The 18370-nt window shown below is 41.4% G+C and overlaps 1 protein-coding gene across 1 annotated transcript; it reads left to right on the forward strand.

Moving 5' to 3' along the window:
- The first annotated feature begins 2122 nt into the window (after positions 1–2122).
- On the forward strand, positions 2123–18350 carry LOC147873135 (kelch-like protein 10). The gene is made up of 9 exons (XM_087352601.1): positions 2123–2333; positions 4466–4641; positions 5874–6125; positions 7340–7619; positions 9223–9459; positions 9927–10099; positions 10389–10558; positions 11100–11258; positions 18220–18350. Exons 2-9 carry the CDS (start codon positions 4469–4471, stop codon positions 18348–18350), a joined length of 1575 nt encoding a protein of 524 aa, XP_087208727.1. The 5' UTR covers positions 2123–2333; positions 4466–4468.
- The last annotated feature ends 20 nt before the right edge of the window (positions 18351–18370 follow it).

Genomic DNA, 18370 nt, shown 5'->3' on the forward strand with positions numbered 1-18370 from the left:
ATCTCCTTTCTAAAATTTTGCAATTCCTGCCGAAAAGTCTCTAACTCACTGTCTACATCTCGCCTATGCTCGACTATTTCTTTGTTCGTTTGTTCATTAATTCGCCTGGTTTCCGCCATGATCTCTCGCATCTGCTCATTCACTCTGGCAAACTTTCGCTCAACTTTCTCGTTTACAAGTTTAATTTCACGTCGGGTACCTTCTCTAAGACTCGCCATTTCTCTGGATAATCTGTCTGCAGTTGATTCTATACGATTTACAATACCCTCATTCGTATCTCCGTCCTCCTGCCTGATTCTCTCCCTCTCTTTTCTATCTTCTAGCAAAGCGTCCCAAATTGTAGCTCGCAAGTCTGCTTGTGATTTATGCAATTCGTTATCATCGTTCTTTCCACTACGGCGTTCTCTCCCCCGGCCAAAGATGCCATCGGCTCCCGGAGTGGGCCTTCTACGTCAGCCGACACACGTGGTCTCTGCGGTTCCCCTGTTCCATACTGCTTGCAGTGCAACCCATAAATACAGAATGCAGCGTTAAAGCTGATGGTTCATGCACGAAGTGTCGTGTAAACTAAGAAGTCTTCCTTGAGTTCAATGCGTAACAGGAGCCAAAGTCGCTTGTTGCTTTTCGGTTTTAAACGATGATGAACCAACTGACAAGTGTGAAATCTCATACCAACTGCTGGCATCGAAGTGAAGGAACGTAAATTCTGTTTCTCGGAATTAAAATCGTAGATCCTGCTTTGATAAAATCCCCGGAAAAACTTTTTGATAGATCCGAGACATGATTTATTTAGACTAGACACATTTGAAATTTAATTGGGTAATGACTATTTCGATAAAGAGGTTTTACTTGGCGCTAGTAGAAAGTTTGGTATGAGTGAGGTTTCCCGAGCTTTTCCTCAGTTGTAAGGCAAATACAAGGAGGACGGCCCGCCACTCCCAAATCATTAAGAACTTCAGCTGACGTGAGCGACTTATGGGTTCAAATTCCAGACAACTCTCCAACCAAAATCCTTTCCAAGAAGGACGAGTTGCCTCACGCGATAATTCTCATCAGCAGCAGCAACAGACCGTCAAGGCTTCCGCCACGACCAAACCCTCGTTTAAATTATGAGGCTCTGTTTACCATTTCCAGCAAAGCGTTCCTTACGCAGGAATGGTGGTTTCTTAAGAGAGACTCGGGTCTGTGACCTTAGATCCTGTAACTTCCTCTCCGAAACGAAAGATTTTCGCTCTCTTAACGCGGTTGCGTTCCTGTCAACATAAGCCATTCTTCTTATCAGGAGTCGAACCCAGTGTCGAGGCCTCCGTTTCCGTAATCTCCTCTTGGAGGCAAAAATTCTGATCCTTGCGCCATTGTTCTGTCTCGCTTAGTTTCGGAGTTAAAGGAACCGCCCTAGCCGGAAATCGAACTCAGGACACTTTCCCCAGAGTTCTGACCTTCCTGTGTTCTCTCATTTGTCTTATGGAATAATCGGGCCATGTTTCTTCTTCACGGGCCACAAGCGAACGAGTAAAGAAATGTCAACTCTCAAATTCGAGTCTACACATGGCCGGTAGACTCTGCGGTATTTACTAAGGGGAAATACGACAGTTTCTTACAAATTCATCTTCTGGGTCTGAGACAGTTTTCGGGCTTGTGACCTTAGTCAATCGAATCATTTCCCAGGAACAAGAACAGAATTTGCCTTAGCGCCATTCTTCCCTAGTGGTCGCTATCCGTACAAGAGAAAACATCTTCCCCGGGATTCGAAGAGGGGAAACGCTTTCTCTGACCCAGAGCCCGGCCCACTCAAAAATCATCTTTAAAATTAATCAAGTAAAATGAAGCCGGACGTTATTTTTAAATAAGGGCAATGAAATTGCAATTCTTCCTTATGCTTCTTCTCATTATTTTTAAACGTGTTCTCTTCTTATAGGGAAAGAACTTAGAATTATGACTGAATGTAACCAAATTATAAGTTAGAGTAATTCTCTTTGTATTTCTTAACTACCAACAATGATTATGTTACCGAGTAAACTAACCTCAAATCTTACAAACTAATTGTTGCGTCATCTGTTTATTCGACATTGTTGTGTTTCATTATCGCCGTCAACAATCCGCTTTCGTTATTGCGGAAAGAGCTTTGCTGTGAATCGCTTGTAGAAGAAGTGCGTCGTAGAGTAGATAATTTTGTGCTAGTAAAAACGTTTTAGAATATCACAAGTTCTTATCTTATATAAGAATTATTGAGAAATCTGCGATACTGCCCTCCACCCTCTCCGTTATATTTTAGATTAGATCGATCATTGACGGTGGACGTCGTGGTCTCTTACAATTGAACAAACTTTGTGGTAAGGGATTCCTATTTATTATTAATGTTCATCACATTTCATGTTTTCATCTGCATTTGTGAACTCGTGTAAGAGAATTAGGCTTGTCTTCTTTCCAACTCAGTTTCAAGTAACATTAGATTGACTTCTGTTTGTTCACGGTAACATTTATAGTGAAATGATATTCCAGTAGGAAATTAACATTTTACAATTTTAAAAGAATTAAAAGTGTATCGTAGCCCAGAATCTTAACAAAAATATGTGGATCTTAAGAAGTGGGGTTTATATTCTGAATAATAATTCTAACACTTTACAATTCCTGATACATCGACATTATTAAAGCGTTTTAGGGAACTCTGAAGAAATTTTATTCCGGATTTACAAGCCTAATTATCGACGGATCTCCATGCAAGAGCAGATTAAATCCGGGGAATGTTTGCTATTATTGAGTGCAAAGTATTTATGGGTGCAAAACGTGGTCTTTCACTTTGAGGGAGGAACATAGACTGAGGGCCTCTGAGAACAGAGTGTTGAGGAAGATGTTTGGACCCAAAATAAAGGTGGGACGGATAACAGAGAAAAGTGAATGACGAGCTCCTCACCCGATGTTGTTAGGGTGGGGGTTGGCAGGGGAGGGGTGTTTACAAGTTATTGGGGAGACCTAGTCGTAGGCGGGAGGATAACATTAAGATGGACCTTAGGGAGATGGGATTCGATGGAGCGAACTGGATGCAACTGGCTCAGGATAGACGCCGGTGGCGGGATTTTGTGAACATGGTGATGAGCCTTCTGGTTCAGTAAAGAAAGTGGGCTGTTCTTTGACGAGCCGAGTACCAATCAACTTTTCATAGAATATCTTGCTCATTGCAGTGTGTGAGTAGTGATCTACGCATGCGTTAGAACAACTTAGAGCTTTTGTGACTGTTCCCAACTGTAATTCTCGCGTTCATTTCATAAATTTAAGTTACATTTTGTGCTTGTAGTGTGTATAAAAGTGTAACTTAGACAGGAACGTCCTTAGTCATGTAAGCTCTTACGCACTTTTAGTTCTACAGAGAGAAGAACTCGAAAATGTTATGCTTATGAAAAGGCGCAACCTTCTTTTTCCAAAATTTGTTAACTGCCTGGTTCAGCATCAAAAGTCACGCAAATTCTACGGCATATTCTTTTCGTAATTTTTTAAAATCGATTCACCAGAATAGAGGCATCTAAGACTTTATGGATTACATTGATGTTTTATAAGTAATGTCTACGTGGATTACATATAAAAAGATTTAAATTTATGCGAGCAATGACAAACGCGGCATGACTTAATATTGCCTAAATCAGTCACATTTCAGGGAGATTAAGCCAAGAAGTGGCAGATGGGCGGGGCATGTGGAGTGCACGGATGGGACAACAGGTGTGCACCGGGTAATGGTTAGGAAGCCTGAGGGGAAGAGGCGGCTGGGGAGACCTAGACGTAGATGGGAGGATAATCTCAGGTGGGATCTATGGGAGATAGGAGTTGAAGGAGACATGGTTCCGGTGGAGAGCTTTTGTTAGTTCGGTGATGAACCTTCGTGTTCCGTAAGCCGTCTAGGTAGTTAGTTAGATTAGTCACATTTAGAGCTTTGTCATTTTGTATTGAATCTCAACAAGCATTTCTATAAAAAAAGAAACAAACTCAGCTTGAGAATGTAACAGTAGCCTAGGTAATCTAATATCTCGCATTTTATGAAACATGAAGTTTCATGTTCGTGTTTACAAGACCCCGCCTCTAAGCCACATACTCAAGCAGATGAAGACAATCCACACCTTCATTCTCCACCCTCTAAGATCCATTTTAATATTATCCCAACAACGTATAGGACTCTCAAGTGACCTTTTCTTGTCAGGTCTTCCGATTAAAAAGTTGCACTTCTTGTCTCTGCCATGCGTTCTACATGCCCAGCCCATCTCATCACCCTTGATCTGACAGCCTACAATTTATTAATTAGTGAAGAGATCTATAAAGTTCCATATTATATAATTTTCACCATTCCCTTGTCAGTAACTCTCTCGCAGGACCAGATATTCTTCTCTGTATCGTGTTTCCTCTCAGTCACTCCCAGTTGATGTGCACACGAGTCGGTATGAAGAAAAATCTGTAACAGCGATCGACTGATTTTCAGGAGATGGAGTCAAACCAAAGTAAAGTTGGCGGCAGGTGCACGTGTACCAAAGCATTGGTCCGTCTGAATAAACTAAGAGAGAAGAACCTCTTGTGTGACGCGGTGTTGAGGTCGGAGGACGGCGGCGTCTTTCGAGTCCACAGAGTGATTCTGTCGATGCGTAGCGAATATTTCAGGTTTGTTTATTTACTGACGTGGTTAATTAACACGTAAATTAAGGACATAATAGACATCGATTCGTATGTGAAATGTTTTATCCCCTCTGATCCAGAAACCTGTATTTTTATACGGCTGATTGTCTTTTGTTATTGTTCATTGTCATGAAATCTCACGGCGCCGTAGAAACGAGTGGCATTTCAGACGTACTTACTGCCTTCTTTCCTTCAAGATGCAGGCAGTAAGCACCACTGAAACGTCCGATAATTTCTATGAGACAACATCCCGGAAGACGTAGGTGTTTTTTGTACTAATTTTTAAGTGCGGTTGTACCAAGGTGACAGTCAATCGATCTGGAGGGAGAAATAGAATCCATTTCCAAAACTTCTTCGTTTTAATACATAAAGACGACCGACAAAGTCCAGAAGAAAGTTGGTGATGCCCGGAACATTGAAAGCTGCTGTGTGTTGCTCTGTCTGAAATAAACTTTAACAAAGATCTTCGCGAGAAATGTTTCATTGGTAGGAGAAACTCGATCGATAATTTATGTATACGTTAATTTGCTTGTGTTTTAAATAAAGACGCGGTGCGATCTTGAAATGAGAAATGAATTTTAACCACGAGCCATTGTTTCTGTTTTCCAACAGACGTGTCTCTCGTCTTGTTACAAGCTGTGCCCTCTTTCAGTTTCCGACAATCAAATCTTTCGGTTTGTCTTGCACTGCAAAACCCTTAATTTGTAATAGGAAATTGTTTGTTTCTTAAAGGCCTCGTAGAAACATTGGCTTTTCTTTTCAGTTGTTTACTGTCGGGAGAATGTTTTGACAGAACAAATAGATTTCATATTACGAACTGTTCAATCAGTGGAATGTACAGCCTGCGATGTATGTTGAAATATTTGCGTTGGCTTTAAAATATCTGTATTAGTTGTTATAACCTCAGGTATCTCTTGAAGGAGTCAAGGTTATGTAAGAAACGAGGTGGCCATTCTATAGTTCAAATGTTCGCTGCTTGCTTTCCGATTTTTAGGTTAAATTCTTTTAAGCTTTCGCCCGCTTTTGAACCTCTCGCAGTTAATCCGGTCCCATTCGTACTTATTCTGAGAGTTTTTTAATTATTCAGGTAACAAAAATTCGTCCACCACATTGACGAAAGGATACTTTTATTTGGCTACGTGAGTCATTAAAACTTAAGACTTTATGCGCATGACTTGTAATTTTCTGCTCGCCGTTTCTCCAAATCGACGTTTCAGGACACTCTTCACGACATCACTGCACACCAGTGAGGAGACTGATGTTTTCCTCCACGGAGTCAGCTCAGACATGATGACCCAGATACTGGATTATGTTTATTTTCGAGAGGTGGTCATCCGATCCGACAACGCGTGTCGGCTGCTCGAGACGGCTCACTACTTGCGTATTCCGGACGTTCCTAAACTCTGCTGTGACTTCCTCATGGACGCGATAGACGTCGTCAACTGTATCGGCATCTTGCGTGTCGCAAGGTAATTGATGTTCATTTGTCATTTGCTGTGACGCCAGCCTTCGTCGCTGGAGCGAATCAGCTTTACTCAAGACAGCAGCCGAGTGCCGGGTCGGAGATTAAAGCCTCTGACTGAGGACTGGGCGAATTATAAAGCGCTGTATTTCAGGGCTGTTTGGCGGGTTATTAGTAACGTCCCTTCGGAATTCCTTGCTGCTGACATAATCCTCCCAACACCAAAATCAACATTCAGCCCCACATCTTTCTGCATACAGCAAAACCTCTGTCAACCGAGACTCGATTATCCGATTTCCGCATTAAGAGACCGAATTTCAACCAGATCGGTTGTGATCGATTTCAACCGGGGAGAGTGTTTAAAGCGATGTCCACGCGGTACAGTTCATTGATCTAACCTCACCCCAGATTTTGCTGATTATTATGAACACTTCAAGACATTTAGAGAATTGGTTATTATGCGGCAAAGACAAAGTCCAACCCACTGGGTCCCGTAGAAGTTGAACCCTTACTCCTTCTTGTTCAGGACAACATAGGAATCAAATCAACTGACATCGGCAGAATCACACACGAACCTCCACTTCATGCGATGGACAGAATGACTGATAAATTCACTCTTTTAGTACAGGGACTCCCTCGAACGGCGCTCACGAGTGACACTCGCCGTCGGATGGTGCGTGCGACTCGCCTGCATCATTCGCTAGAGACTAAAATCTGTATTGAGTCTCTACTTATTCGTTCAATTCCATGTCCACGTTCCCCTTCGCCCCGCTCATCAGACACGTGGTTCCCTCCATTTAGTCCGGTTACACGAGGTTTCACGGGATTAACACACGCAGTTACCAAAACGTCGTTCCGCCAAGGTTAAGGCCAGAATTCAAAATTATACACTCCTCACCTCATTGCCTTCTTCACTTGCGTACGCCGTGCCCTTGTTTCAACCTATAACCTTATCACGAAGACGAGCGGGCATTGCCTGGGAACCTTCAGAGCCGAAAACTTTCTATTTTGCCCCGGTTAAACGGAGCGTCTCTCACCGTTGCCTCTCCACGTGTCTGCTCTCAGTCTCGCTCATTCGGGCTTCAAGGGTTAAGGCAAAAACTGCAAGCGAAATACTGTGGTCTGCAAATAGTTGATAATCCAGTTCTTGCTTCAGTATTTCAATGTGTGAGAGTCCGAAGAAGATCGATTTTCAGACGGCTCTTAACCACGCTGTCGCAGGTCTCACTCCTGCGCCGACCTCGAGACTCACGCTCGTCGCTTCGTTCAACGCAACTTCGTGGAAGTGTCTCAGCAGAGCAAAGAACTGCTGGAACTGCCTGTAGAGGAGCTGCAAGCGATAATCGAGGCCGAGGAACTGAACGTGAAGGACGAGAGAATTGTGTGGGAGTGCATTCTCCGATGGATCAACCACGACCCGGACAACAGGAAAGGTTACATCGCGGGCCTTTTGAAGGGCGTCAGACTGGGACTCCTTGACGCAAAGATTTTCAAGGAGGAGGTCAGTATGCCCCTGAAATTGTGGATGTTTATTGGTAGTAAAGCCCGCATTTTAAATTCCATATTCACATGTGTTCGTAACTAATTAATGCAAATTGTGAGCCTTTTTCTTCGACACGTGTAAGCCCGTTTGTCTGTCTGTCCGCAGTTCCAGCTCGTTCATTAGATTTAATACTGACACGTTTTAACAGAATCTGTTGACATATTCCAATTCTGGTTAAAATGTTACAATGACATCGTGAAAATTGTACAATGTTTTGAATTCCTTATTCCGCGCAAAATTTGCTGCGTAAGAAATCTACAGATTAACTTAGTTGCCATGGTTACAATAACTTCCTGTCGTATGCCGCTGGTAACACGCTCGCATACGCGTGTGTATGTGCAAAACAAATATTCGATTCGTCCTTTTATGCAGAAATGTGGTTGGAGTTAATAATCGTCTTTTATTCATCATCTGCGCTACAATCTTTGATTAAAGTCTCAGCGTTCATTACGATCCATTGCCTGTTTCAGTTCAACTACAGCATTCCACCGTCAACTACATTCAAACGTCCACTCAGCTCGAACAGGAAAATCCTCCAGCTGATAAATCACGTCTTATGGCGCAGCGTTCTACTTAACCAAAGATCCTACTGCCATAAGAAGCGGGTCTTAGCTTCTATAACAATTTCACGCATCTCAGACGATGAACACTTAGCATGATAATCTGTAGCTGATTGACCACATAGGGACAACAGATATCCGAAAAGTTCAGCAAGAAAACTTCTTTCCACATCCAAGAGTAAATTACCCCAGGGGCTTCAAATTAATAGACAGCTTGAACATTCAAATATCTTAAACGTAATTTCACGAAGCAGCCATATTCCTTCCTCCATTTCATCATGCGCTTTAACCCGAGAGGGAAAAAATTTCTATCCAAGGTCAAATGCCCTGTGATTTCAACCACTCACCTCTCACTTAATACGTGTGAAACAATCGCACGGATTCATGAAAATGTTATCTGCTTCAAATGTCTTTACAACTTTTCATTCGTATCTACTTGTTTCAAACACTTAAAGAGAACCACCTGATGAAGACCAATTAAGGTCGAAACATGCAATGCCTCATAATAGACATCGATCATAATCACACGGTGTTGTGTTGACGGGCCTTCCACCCAACCATCAACATGCAGAAGGTTGCCTCCCTTGACACTCGAAACAACTAATTGTCATAATTTTCTTTGGATGCTACGTAATTTTGACGATTAATTAAAGTTATCGAATCAAAAAGAATGTGGTGATCGCACGGGAGAGACGAGAAATAAATTACATTTTTGAATGTAACTCAAAACGCAACACTTGCTGAAGTATTTAAGTTTCGGCTGAAACACATTTCAATATTTTTCTCTAAGGTTGATTTAACCTTGATTTTGCTTCTCTCCTCAACCTGTGCAGTTGTTAAGAGCGTCGTTACATAAACCAAAAAACATATTATCCCGTATATGTCATTGTCTATTTCGGTGATTTCAGAACCAAATTATGTGTGAATTTCTTGTTTCCTCTGCAATGGAACATGGGATCCCTTCCTAAAATTTATAAGGTCCACATTGAACTGTTCAACAGGTGTCAAAGCACCCTTACGTGACGGAAAATGAGGAGTGCAAACCCGTGATCTCGGAGACGCTCGCGTTTCTGCACGACTCAGAAATGGTGACGAAGGAAGGCAAGGACCTCGTGACACCAAGGATTGCCTACCCGCGAATCCCACAGGACATTCTGTTTGCTATTGATGGGAGTCGCAAGGCAGAGCCTATACATGTGATCGAAGCCTACGACGCACGAGCAGACCGGTGGACTGTGGTGAGTTGCGTAAAATTTCTACTCTTACCATGCCTTGTTAAATGACGCTTCCGAGAAAAAGTACTTTTTCTCCTTTTTTCTTCTTTTCACCAAATAATTGTTTATTTAGGCTTAATCATGGACGTACTGCCTCCATTTTTGCGTCGATAAAACCCAAAACACCAACATCTGTCCTTTCCAAAGTACGAACCTGAAATGTCAGCCGTTGATCAGAAATTAATTCTACGTTTGTCTGTCGAACTTGACGAGAGCTTCTCTTTGGGTCTTCCTGTTTCCACCTTCGCTCTAAGTTAATTTCTCGCGGTCTTTGTCGAGTGCCTCCCACCAAGGTGTAGCAATTTCGGACCACTGTTGGGGGTTGCACCTCTGCTCCGGTGGTTGGTCGCCTGAACTCTAACGTAAGGACTTCACTTCAATAGACCGAATGACCCAAAGAAACATAAGAACATAACCTGTCCTTCCTGCAGGTGGAAGGGGTCGACTGGATCAGTCCGCGAGCTTACCATCGCACGGCAGTTGTCGGTTTCGACATTTACGTCATCGGTGGTTTTAACGGCTGGGATTCATTAAGCTCATGTTTCTGCTTCAACGCTGCTACGAAGACATGCCGCGAGGTGGCACCTATGCTTACTAAATACAGGTAAGATGCAGCTTGGTAGCTGATTAAGTCCTTGGAACAGAGTCCTTCCTCAAAAGCTGGTAGTCGCTCCCTAAGGCAAGATATAAATCTGGGCAGGAGATGCAAAATTGTACCACTCACATACAGGAGGACATTTGCGACAATTTTAGTTTTAAGAATGCGATTTACTTGTTAATTCGTCTGAATTAAGATTTAACACTGACGGGAGAATAATTCCTTTCTGCGAGAGGAAATGCATCTGAATCAGCAGTAAATGAGCACAGCAGAGCGTGAAACTTTTTCGTTTCAGATTGGGTTTAAGTGTGGCAGTTCTGCGAGGTTCAGTGTACGCCTTGGGCGGTGAAGGTGATGGTCAGATTCACAGAACGGCGGAAAGATACGACTCCAAGACGAACAAGTGGTCGTGGATCGCTCCCATGAACACAGGGCGATCCGATGGAAGTGCGGCTGTACTGAATGGTACGTAAATCCTGTCTGTCTGTCCGCGTGTGAGAACGCAAGAACGGTTGAAGGAATCGCGGGATTTGAGGTTCTCACGGTGGCTAGTACGAAGATGGCTGTCGTTTGGCTTCTGCCGACGTTTCAGACGAACATCATCAAGGCATTCCTCTTCGCTCTTGATCTTAGTTTCCGTCATTCCACTGTCCCATATTCTTTCATTATCTCTTTCTTTTATCGGTGCTACGGACTTCGTTATTTCACAGACTGCAACGGCTTGAAGTTCTGAGTGCGTGATGGATTCTTCTGCTCTCGTAAGCTGTCCCTGTGCGTCGTCTTCTGCCTTTTAGTGTGCACTAGGAGTGAATGCAAACAACCATCAAACTATCAAACTCGCTCTCATATAACACATTTCATGTAGTTTCTGTGACTCGAAGGGGGACTTAATAGATTTACAAGTGTAAGTAAGAATTGTCCAATGTCTGTGCTCTGCACGGAGCAGTTTAATGGCTCTCCCTAAAACAAATATGTGTACAGTTCGTGTCATAATTTGTTTTTGCAGACAAAATATACGTCGCTGGTGGAAGAGATGGTAAGAATTATCTAAACTCGGTGGAAGTTTATGACCCAGACACCAACCGATGGACGTTCGTTGCACCAATGTATTCTGAACGTTACGATCTTACTTGCATCGCCTTCCACGGCTGTCTGTACGCCCTAGGTGAGAACTCTGGACATTCTGAGTGATGCTGCTCTGTCCTTACAGAACTTTCTATTGTGAAATGTGTTGTAACTAACTAACTAACATTGTATAATCTCTTGTGGCATTTCAACTAACGAATCCCCTATTTTTCACAGAGTCCCAGGTTTAAAGGTAAATATTTTGTTCTTGTAGCAAGGAAATTCCAGTTTGCCGCGCTGTTATCCTCAAAAAGCCGATGGTTTAAAGCAGTCCCTTCGCAGTCTTTGCATTTCGTCACTTGTTTGTGTAACGTCATCTTGTGTTGATATTTAAGGCTACTTTCTCACGCAGTTTCATGAAGTAGACAACAGATGTCAGGCGCAATTTCCTGCTGCTACAAGTACGAAAATAATATTTTAGCTATTTCATCCTTAATTTCGTTCCTGGTACTAATATTAACACTGCAAAAGGGAATCAGTTTTCTTTGTTGTATTTAATTCATTCGTTCCGTTCACGTATTTACAAATTTTAAGAGCGTAAAGTCCGTTGGGTAAGACGGACGGAGTGTGAAGCATCGAAGTTACGAGAAATACAAACATCTAGAAAGTTATGATTGGTAATGTTGAAGAGAAGATACCACTTGTGATACATAGTCTTAAAAGGAAGGATAATATTAAAATGTTTTATTGAACTAGAGTATGTGGGAACAGACAGACAGGCTCTTGTGAATAAGGTAGTGGCTCCAGAAAGGCCAAACATTTTGTGGTCATTTGACAGAGTAATGAAAATCAAGAAGGGCGAAAAATGGATGGTTAAGGGTGTAGAATGAAAGGAGGCGGGGCGACGTTGCGGTCAAACTAATTGGTTAAAGCAGAGGGCTAATGACTAGGAAATGCTAATCAGACGTGAGCCGTGACTGCATTAATAAGAAGCTCTTTGACTAAGTTTCTTTGATCAGTGGCACTCTCTCGGGCAGGAAGTGTCTGGCGTTCAGAACATCAGCATCGCCACAATCTTCCGCTTTCGTCAAAGTTTTAGGCCAGTTTCAGGTGTAACGAGCCCTACCGCCTCATGTTCCCATTTCTGATGGACGTTTATTTCAAAATGGCTTTCTCTTGGCGTGTTTGACCACGCAGTCTCCTGAAATCTGTTGACGGAGTGAGTAAGGAGATCCAAAAACATCCCAGAAGCCATATTTCTTCATACTTGTTTGTGCAAGAGCCAAAAATCCCAGAAAAATTCATTTAATTTTGATTTTTATCTGTCTTACGTGTAGCAAAACTATTTTTGGTGGAACAAAATATTTTTTGAAAATGTATTGCTAAAAGAGGGAAATATTGTCATGGGCGCGTGTCTCAAACAAGACACGCTTATCTCTCCAAATAAAATTTATGATTAAATTTATTATTCTGACCGAAGTTAATGGCTGAATGAAGTTTATCAAACGTCGCTAGCCAGAACACAAGTCATTTGACAGGGTTTTAAAATAGTCATAACCTCTCCCTCCACTTTGATGTAATAAAATGTTTTACGTTATAATAGCAATATGGCCGGTGTTCTGTGCGAATGAGTGAAAGAAAGATCACGTGGGAACTGTTCTGAAATATGGTGAGGCAATCGTATATCGAATTCCGATTGGGGGAATTTTTGTTAAGGTTTTCTGGAAACAAAATACAAGCAACGACACTTCGGTGGAAGCTGTGCCCTCAGCTTCAAGCAGTTTTCCATTCAACCCAAAGACAGAGCCAACCAACCAGCCATGGACATTTTTAGGACAAAACATTTTACGACTCGCAAAGATAATTCTTTAGAAGTGTGGGCAGGACGTGGGAAATTTTAAAGGAGAGGTGCAACGCCATAGAACGACAGAACGTTTTTGTTAAAATTAGAGAAAAGAGATCTTTGGCGTTGTACGGGGAGATGAAATCAGGGTGGGGTAGACAGGGCTACATTGGTTGCTGTCCGAGGGTGGAGAGGGAGGGATGGGCATGGTTCAGAGCGGGTATTTGGAAGCTGAGAGGGATGAGGGGGGGCATGGATGGGAAAATATGCCCTTTATGTGGGGCGACAGAAAGCGAGATTCACATACTATTAAAGTGTACGGAAACCGGGAGGTGGAGGGGACAGCTCCTGAGGAACAAGTGGTTCACCGTTGGCGAAGAGTTGGACTTCAAGAAAATTTTAAGCACTACGAATGACACGGAGGTCAGGGATGTAGGGAAATTTCTGTATAAAGTAAGATGTAAAAGACAGGTCAAAATTAGGAATTTAGAACTGCCACTGGGATAGAAGGCACGAGAACAATACGAAAGAGTTATGTAAATAGTATTAGGGATTAAGGAATAGTTATGTAGAGTAGCGTTAGTGACTAGTTGTAGTAAGCAGTAGTGCTAATAGTGCTACGTATGTAAGGACTGTGGCCGTGAAAACCTGGTGTTAGGCGGCCACAGATCTCTGTATATAGTTCTAAACCAAATATATTATTATTATTATTATTATTATTATACTTATTCTAGACCCAAATCTCTGATATTTATAACCCCAGAAGTAAAAGTATATATATATTTTTACGAAAATTGATATTTTTTTTACATAATTGCACTGGCATTCAAATTACATTTTTTAAAATTTATATTAATAAATTATTTATTGTAGAAGACGCATTCCTTCATGAGTTACATCATCGCATGTTGAGCTGCATATTTTCTTTAACTCTGTCCGCGAAATGTGGTAAAAATTGTCTTGAGTGTAGATAACACTGATGGATGATGGAAGATTGTTTGTTTTCACTTTCAATATTTCAAATTGCAGGCAAAAGGCGGCAGACATGAATGTTCGTAGACACGGGATGTCGACTTGTGTCGTCAAGGACTTACCGAATGCAGGCGATTACGCCTACAAGCACAAAGACAAACTGATGGAGGAGAATCGTAAAAAAAAGGAGGAGAAACGTAAAAGAAGAAGAAGAAGAAGGAGAAACGCTAAAAAGAAGGAGGCGAAACGTAAAAGAATGTTAGATTGGGAAAATCAGTAATTTGCAGTTGATTACAATCACGACGAACACATTAATTTTATGAGATAGTATAGTCATATTGTGATATTAATTAAAATAATTATTATATTTGTTTACCGCCAAATCACAATAAAAATAGTAAGATAAGATAATTAAAATGATTAAAAATATCGTCTTATGTTCCATATCGAGCATTCGATTTACATCGGAACATTCACAACATGTTTCGGTTTATCAAACCGTCATCAGCTGTAAATTATAAACTTTTAAACTCAAATTACAATTATTTATAGTTTTTACAATTTTATAATTTTATCATCTTTCTCATTATATTTTATGGAAGTTGTGTCTAGATATTATTAATATAACATTATTGTTGAGGTGGTGTTATTGATGTTTATACCGGTCTGTGAAATAAAAGATTCGAAATTATTAATGAAATATGATTGAATATAGAAAACAAAATGAACTAAAATAATAAATAATAGCAAATAAACATACCATATATGAAATAGCAATCGGTTCAGATGTGTTCAGAGGAGAGATCCAGAAGTGTTACCATCTCGGAACGAGGTTCGTTATTGACTTATATACTTATATACATTGTATATCATCTTGAAAATTCAGCGGACGCCGACTTCCTTATGAGCTCGGCGTAAACCGTAGTCAGAAATGTGGGGCGCACGTGATGCCTTTTCTATTTGTGTAACTTTTCTTTTGAATTCGAATCGTACCATTGGAAAAGAGAGACAGAACGACGGCGAACGAATAAAATGTACGGAGAAGAAACATGGAGCTGAAACAAGAGGGAACACAGTAATAATTGTGATCTTACCTCTCGTTCGATGTTTGGCTTTTCCACGGATCTGCGTTCTGGCATTCGACAACCGAAACCTCCCAATCGCAACCCACACCGAGGAGTAGCAATATATCGATACAACCCCCACGCCTCCACCCCAACCCGCGTTATTACAGCCAAGGACTGCAAGGAGGGGAAAAATGGAGACAGAGCCATCTGTTTTTGGCCCTTGGGCATATCATCTCTTTTATTCTACCTCCTGTAGCAGAAATTTCTTTTCAGAAGTATCGCCGTTGTCATGCGAGTAGAACGACGCTGTAAATGTTGGATTTAAAATTTAAATGTTGACGAGTATACTCGTCACTACATTTAAGATTTATTTATTAACGAAGTTGTAACAGTTGATTTTTTGTGTGTTTGTTTGTAACAAGATTTATGAAGCCAAGGGCGATCAGACACTGGGATCACTGGTTCGAATCCCGCTGACGACATTTTCGCCTTGCAGCTGCGGAATTTGCGATGAGCTCATTCCGCATCTACCGTCAGAGGAATAAAAGTCCACGATACCGGAACTGATACTAAACCGAAGCCGATTGGAGCGTTCTTATGCTGATTGCGGGCTGTAAATACACGGTAATGAACCTTCGGGTTTCGTAAAATCCGGCGAATTTCTCGATGAGCTTCTGAAGAACGACTCTGATGCTCAAAGTTAATTCAATGTCGACTGAAACTTAGGTCAGGGACCGCGTGTCCCATTCGTTATGCAGCGTGCAGGCCGCATACGTCCTTTGCAACAAAGTTTATGGCCAGGCGAGTGCCCATAAACTGCGGAAAAGCTGAATCTTGCGTACAAAAGAGAGAGTGGGGGGGGGGGGGCGTGGAGATCACAAGCAAGTGGTATCCAGGCACGGAACATCTTTTCATTGTGTTTTTATGGCTCCGTGTATAAAGGATATTTTTTTATTGTTAATGTCGGTGATTTCGTAATGTAATGTAACGTAATCTTAATATACTGACTTTTACATTACACTGAATTTTGTGATTCAAAGGAACTCTAAAACACTAGCAATACATTAACACGCCTTAACCTGCAGGAGCTACTTCTACAGCCAAAATGTTTTAAATCCGCATCTGACAGTATAAGGACTTTGCAGTGTTTCTCTCTCTACCACACAAGAGTTACTTTCGTCCACTGTAAAAGTTCAATAAATGCATGAAGAAATGAGATGCAGATTCAATTTGAGGAATTCAGTTCTAATTCTTTCAAATTACGTCTAGCAAACAACTAAATATTAAAATTAGAACCTGAGGACAAAGCGTAAATGAGAGGACATAAACTGGAGTATGAGGATGTCGAAAGGAGCCGGGATAGCTCAGTCGGTATAGTGACTAGCTACGGGCTGGACGACCGGGTTTCGATCCCCGGCGGCGGGCAGAGGATTTTTCCTCTAGCCTCTGCGTCCAGACCGGCTCTGGGGCCCACCCAGCCTCCTCTACGATGGGTACCGGGGTCTTTTCCCGGGGGTAAAGCCGGCCGGGGCGTGATTCTGACCACTCACCCCCATCTAGTGCCGAGGTCAAGGAAGAGAGGAGCTATACCTCCACTCCCCCAAAACGCCTACATGGCGTGTAGTGGGACAAACTTTACTTTACTTTACTTATATAAACTTCCTTTCCGTATAGACGTATTTACGTCAAATTCGCCGGAACCGTGGTTCCACTGACAACTTTTTAATTATAAAGAAAAAAATTATGTGTCAGTGTCTTCCGACAGAATTGTTTTTCAGACATGGGACCTGCTTCTATTCGGTACCGGGATCTTCATTTGCATTTTAGCAGAAAGGTGGAGGGAACGAAGTATGCTTAGAAATGTAAAATGTCTTTGCAGGCAACACTTGTTTATCAGTTTCTGGAAAACTGATAATTTGAATTAAAATGTAGTGCTACTTGTATTTTGTTCAGGGGCCAGCAGTAAGCAATCCAAGGCACAGACGATCTCAGTCAACTGGAGATGAAATGTAGTTAGTCCACAGACCAAGGAATTTAGGGGAACTTGGTTCTGAAATGCAGCCACTTATGAAGCGACGCAAATCAAATACTGAACTGACAGACACAATGGATGTCACCAATTAGAAGACATCTAAATATTGCCTCATGACTCAGGAGCAAGATACAAGCGGAGAACTGGAAACAAGCCTCCATGATGTTACATTTGTTTCTCTATTCTTTGTTTGTTTTTCTTTAATATTTACTATAATAGTGAAATTATTATATTATGATCTTAATCTTCTGCTTGTGTTAAAAACCATATTTTAACAGACCGCGTCTTACCTTCCTTCCACACTTCCTTTCAGGTATGAAAATATTGTATATTATTATATCGAACTTTATCATGAAGAGACGTTTTTATATGAACTATAATTCATTCTTGTACTAAACTCCTGTGTCCATTATGGAAGTAACAATTTTGTCAGTGAGATAATTCTTTTTTGTGCACAAAACAACTGCTTTGAGTAAGCCTTTCCAAAACAATAAATATCCTCAATATCAAGAAATATCAGATTCCTAGATGCTTCAAAATATTAAATTTTAGTTACATCAAAATTTTCATTATCACGGATTCCGAGCCTTGTTAACAACATAACCAAATATCAAACTAAGACATTCCAAAAAAACATCCAAAATTTCCATTTCACTACTTATCCACATGAGAATTTCTCAACTCTTGCAATAAGCCACATTCATTTCGTTTTGAAACCCAATACAGAGAAAGCAAAAGCACTTAAACTTTGCGATCCATTCTCTCAAGAAGTGTAAAAATTAGATGGATAGGGTGAAACTGCGGCGAGGTTCTGGACATGTGCACTCAATATTCTCGTGAAGCAGAAACATAAGGTTGTTGTTGTTCGTTCCTTGGGAATTTGGATGTGTACGTAAATAGCCATTAGCATGTTATTTTCATTTTAGTGATATGTGGATTTTCCTTCTATGTAGAAAGTTCACAAGGAAGAGAGAAATGATTAGATGAGATGTCCAACGCTGTGCTAATAGATCTTTGTTTGTTCTACTGTGCCAGGCGACTAGCAGGTTCTCACAATGGATTATTGAGAGTATAAGTAACAATAAGTGCGACGTAGAATTAGGGTTGATTCACAATTATCAGTGACATGTGAGTTCTGACTGTGCAGTTTCTGACATAGAATCATCGTCAGATGTATTTCAAATGGAACCATTCACACGTATCCAGTTTCCATTGGTGTTGGTGCAGTGTTGCCTGGCATCACTGGCAACAGAATTTGACCATACTTCACACAACTGATAAGGTAGTACAGGAAGTAT

The sequence above is a fragment of the Zootermopsis nevadensis genome, unplaced genomic scaffold (genome assembly GCF_977971745.1).
Source record: "Zootermopsis nevadensis isolate Lab colony 2312 unplaced genomic scaffold, Znev_1.0 Znev_ptg000021l, whole genome shotgun sequence".
NCBI classification, from domain to species: Eukaryota; Metazoa; Arthropoda; class Insecta; order Blattodea; family Termopsidae; genus Zootermopsis; species Zootermopsis nevadensis.

What these genes read in the sequence shown, in the direction of transcription:
- LOC147873135 (XM_087352601.1), top strand. Translation starts at nt 4,469, where the DNA reads ATGGAGTCAAACCAAAGTAAAGTTGGCGGCAGGTGCACGTGTACCAAA. An exon ending in GAGCAGACCGGTGGACTGTG is followed by an intron (nt 9,460 to 9,926) that starts GTGAGTTGCGTA and finishes TCCTTCCTGCAG; the next exon opens with GTGGAAGGGGTCGACTGGAT. An exon ending in CGGCTGTCTGTACGCCCTAG is followed by an intron (nt 11,259 to 18,219) that starts GTGAGAACTCTG and finishes CTGACTGTGCAG; the next exon opens with TTTCTGACATAGAATCATCG.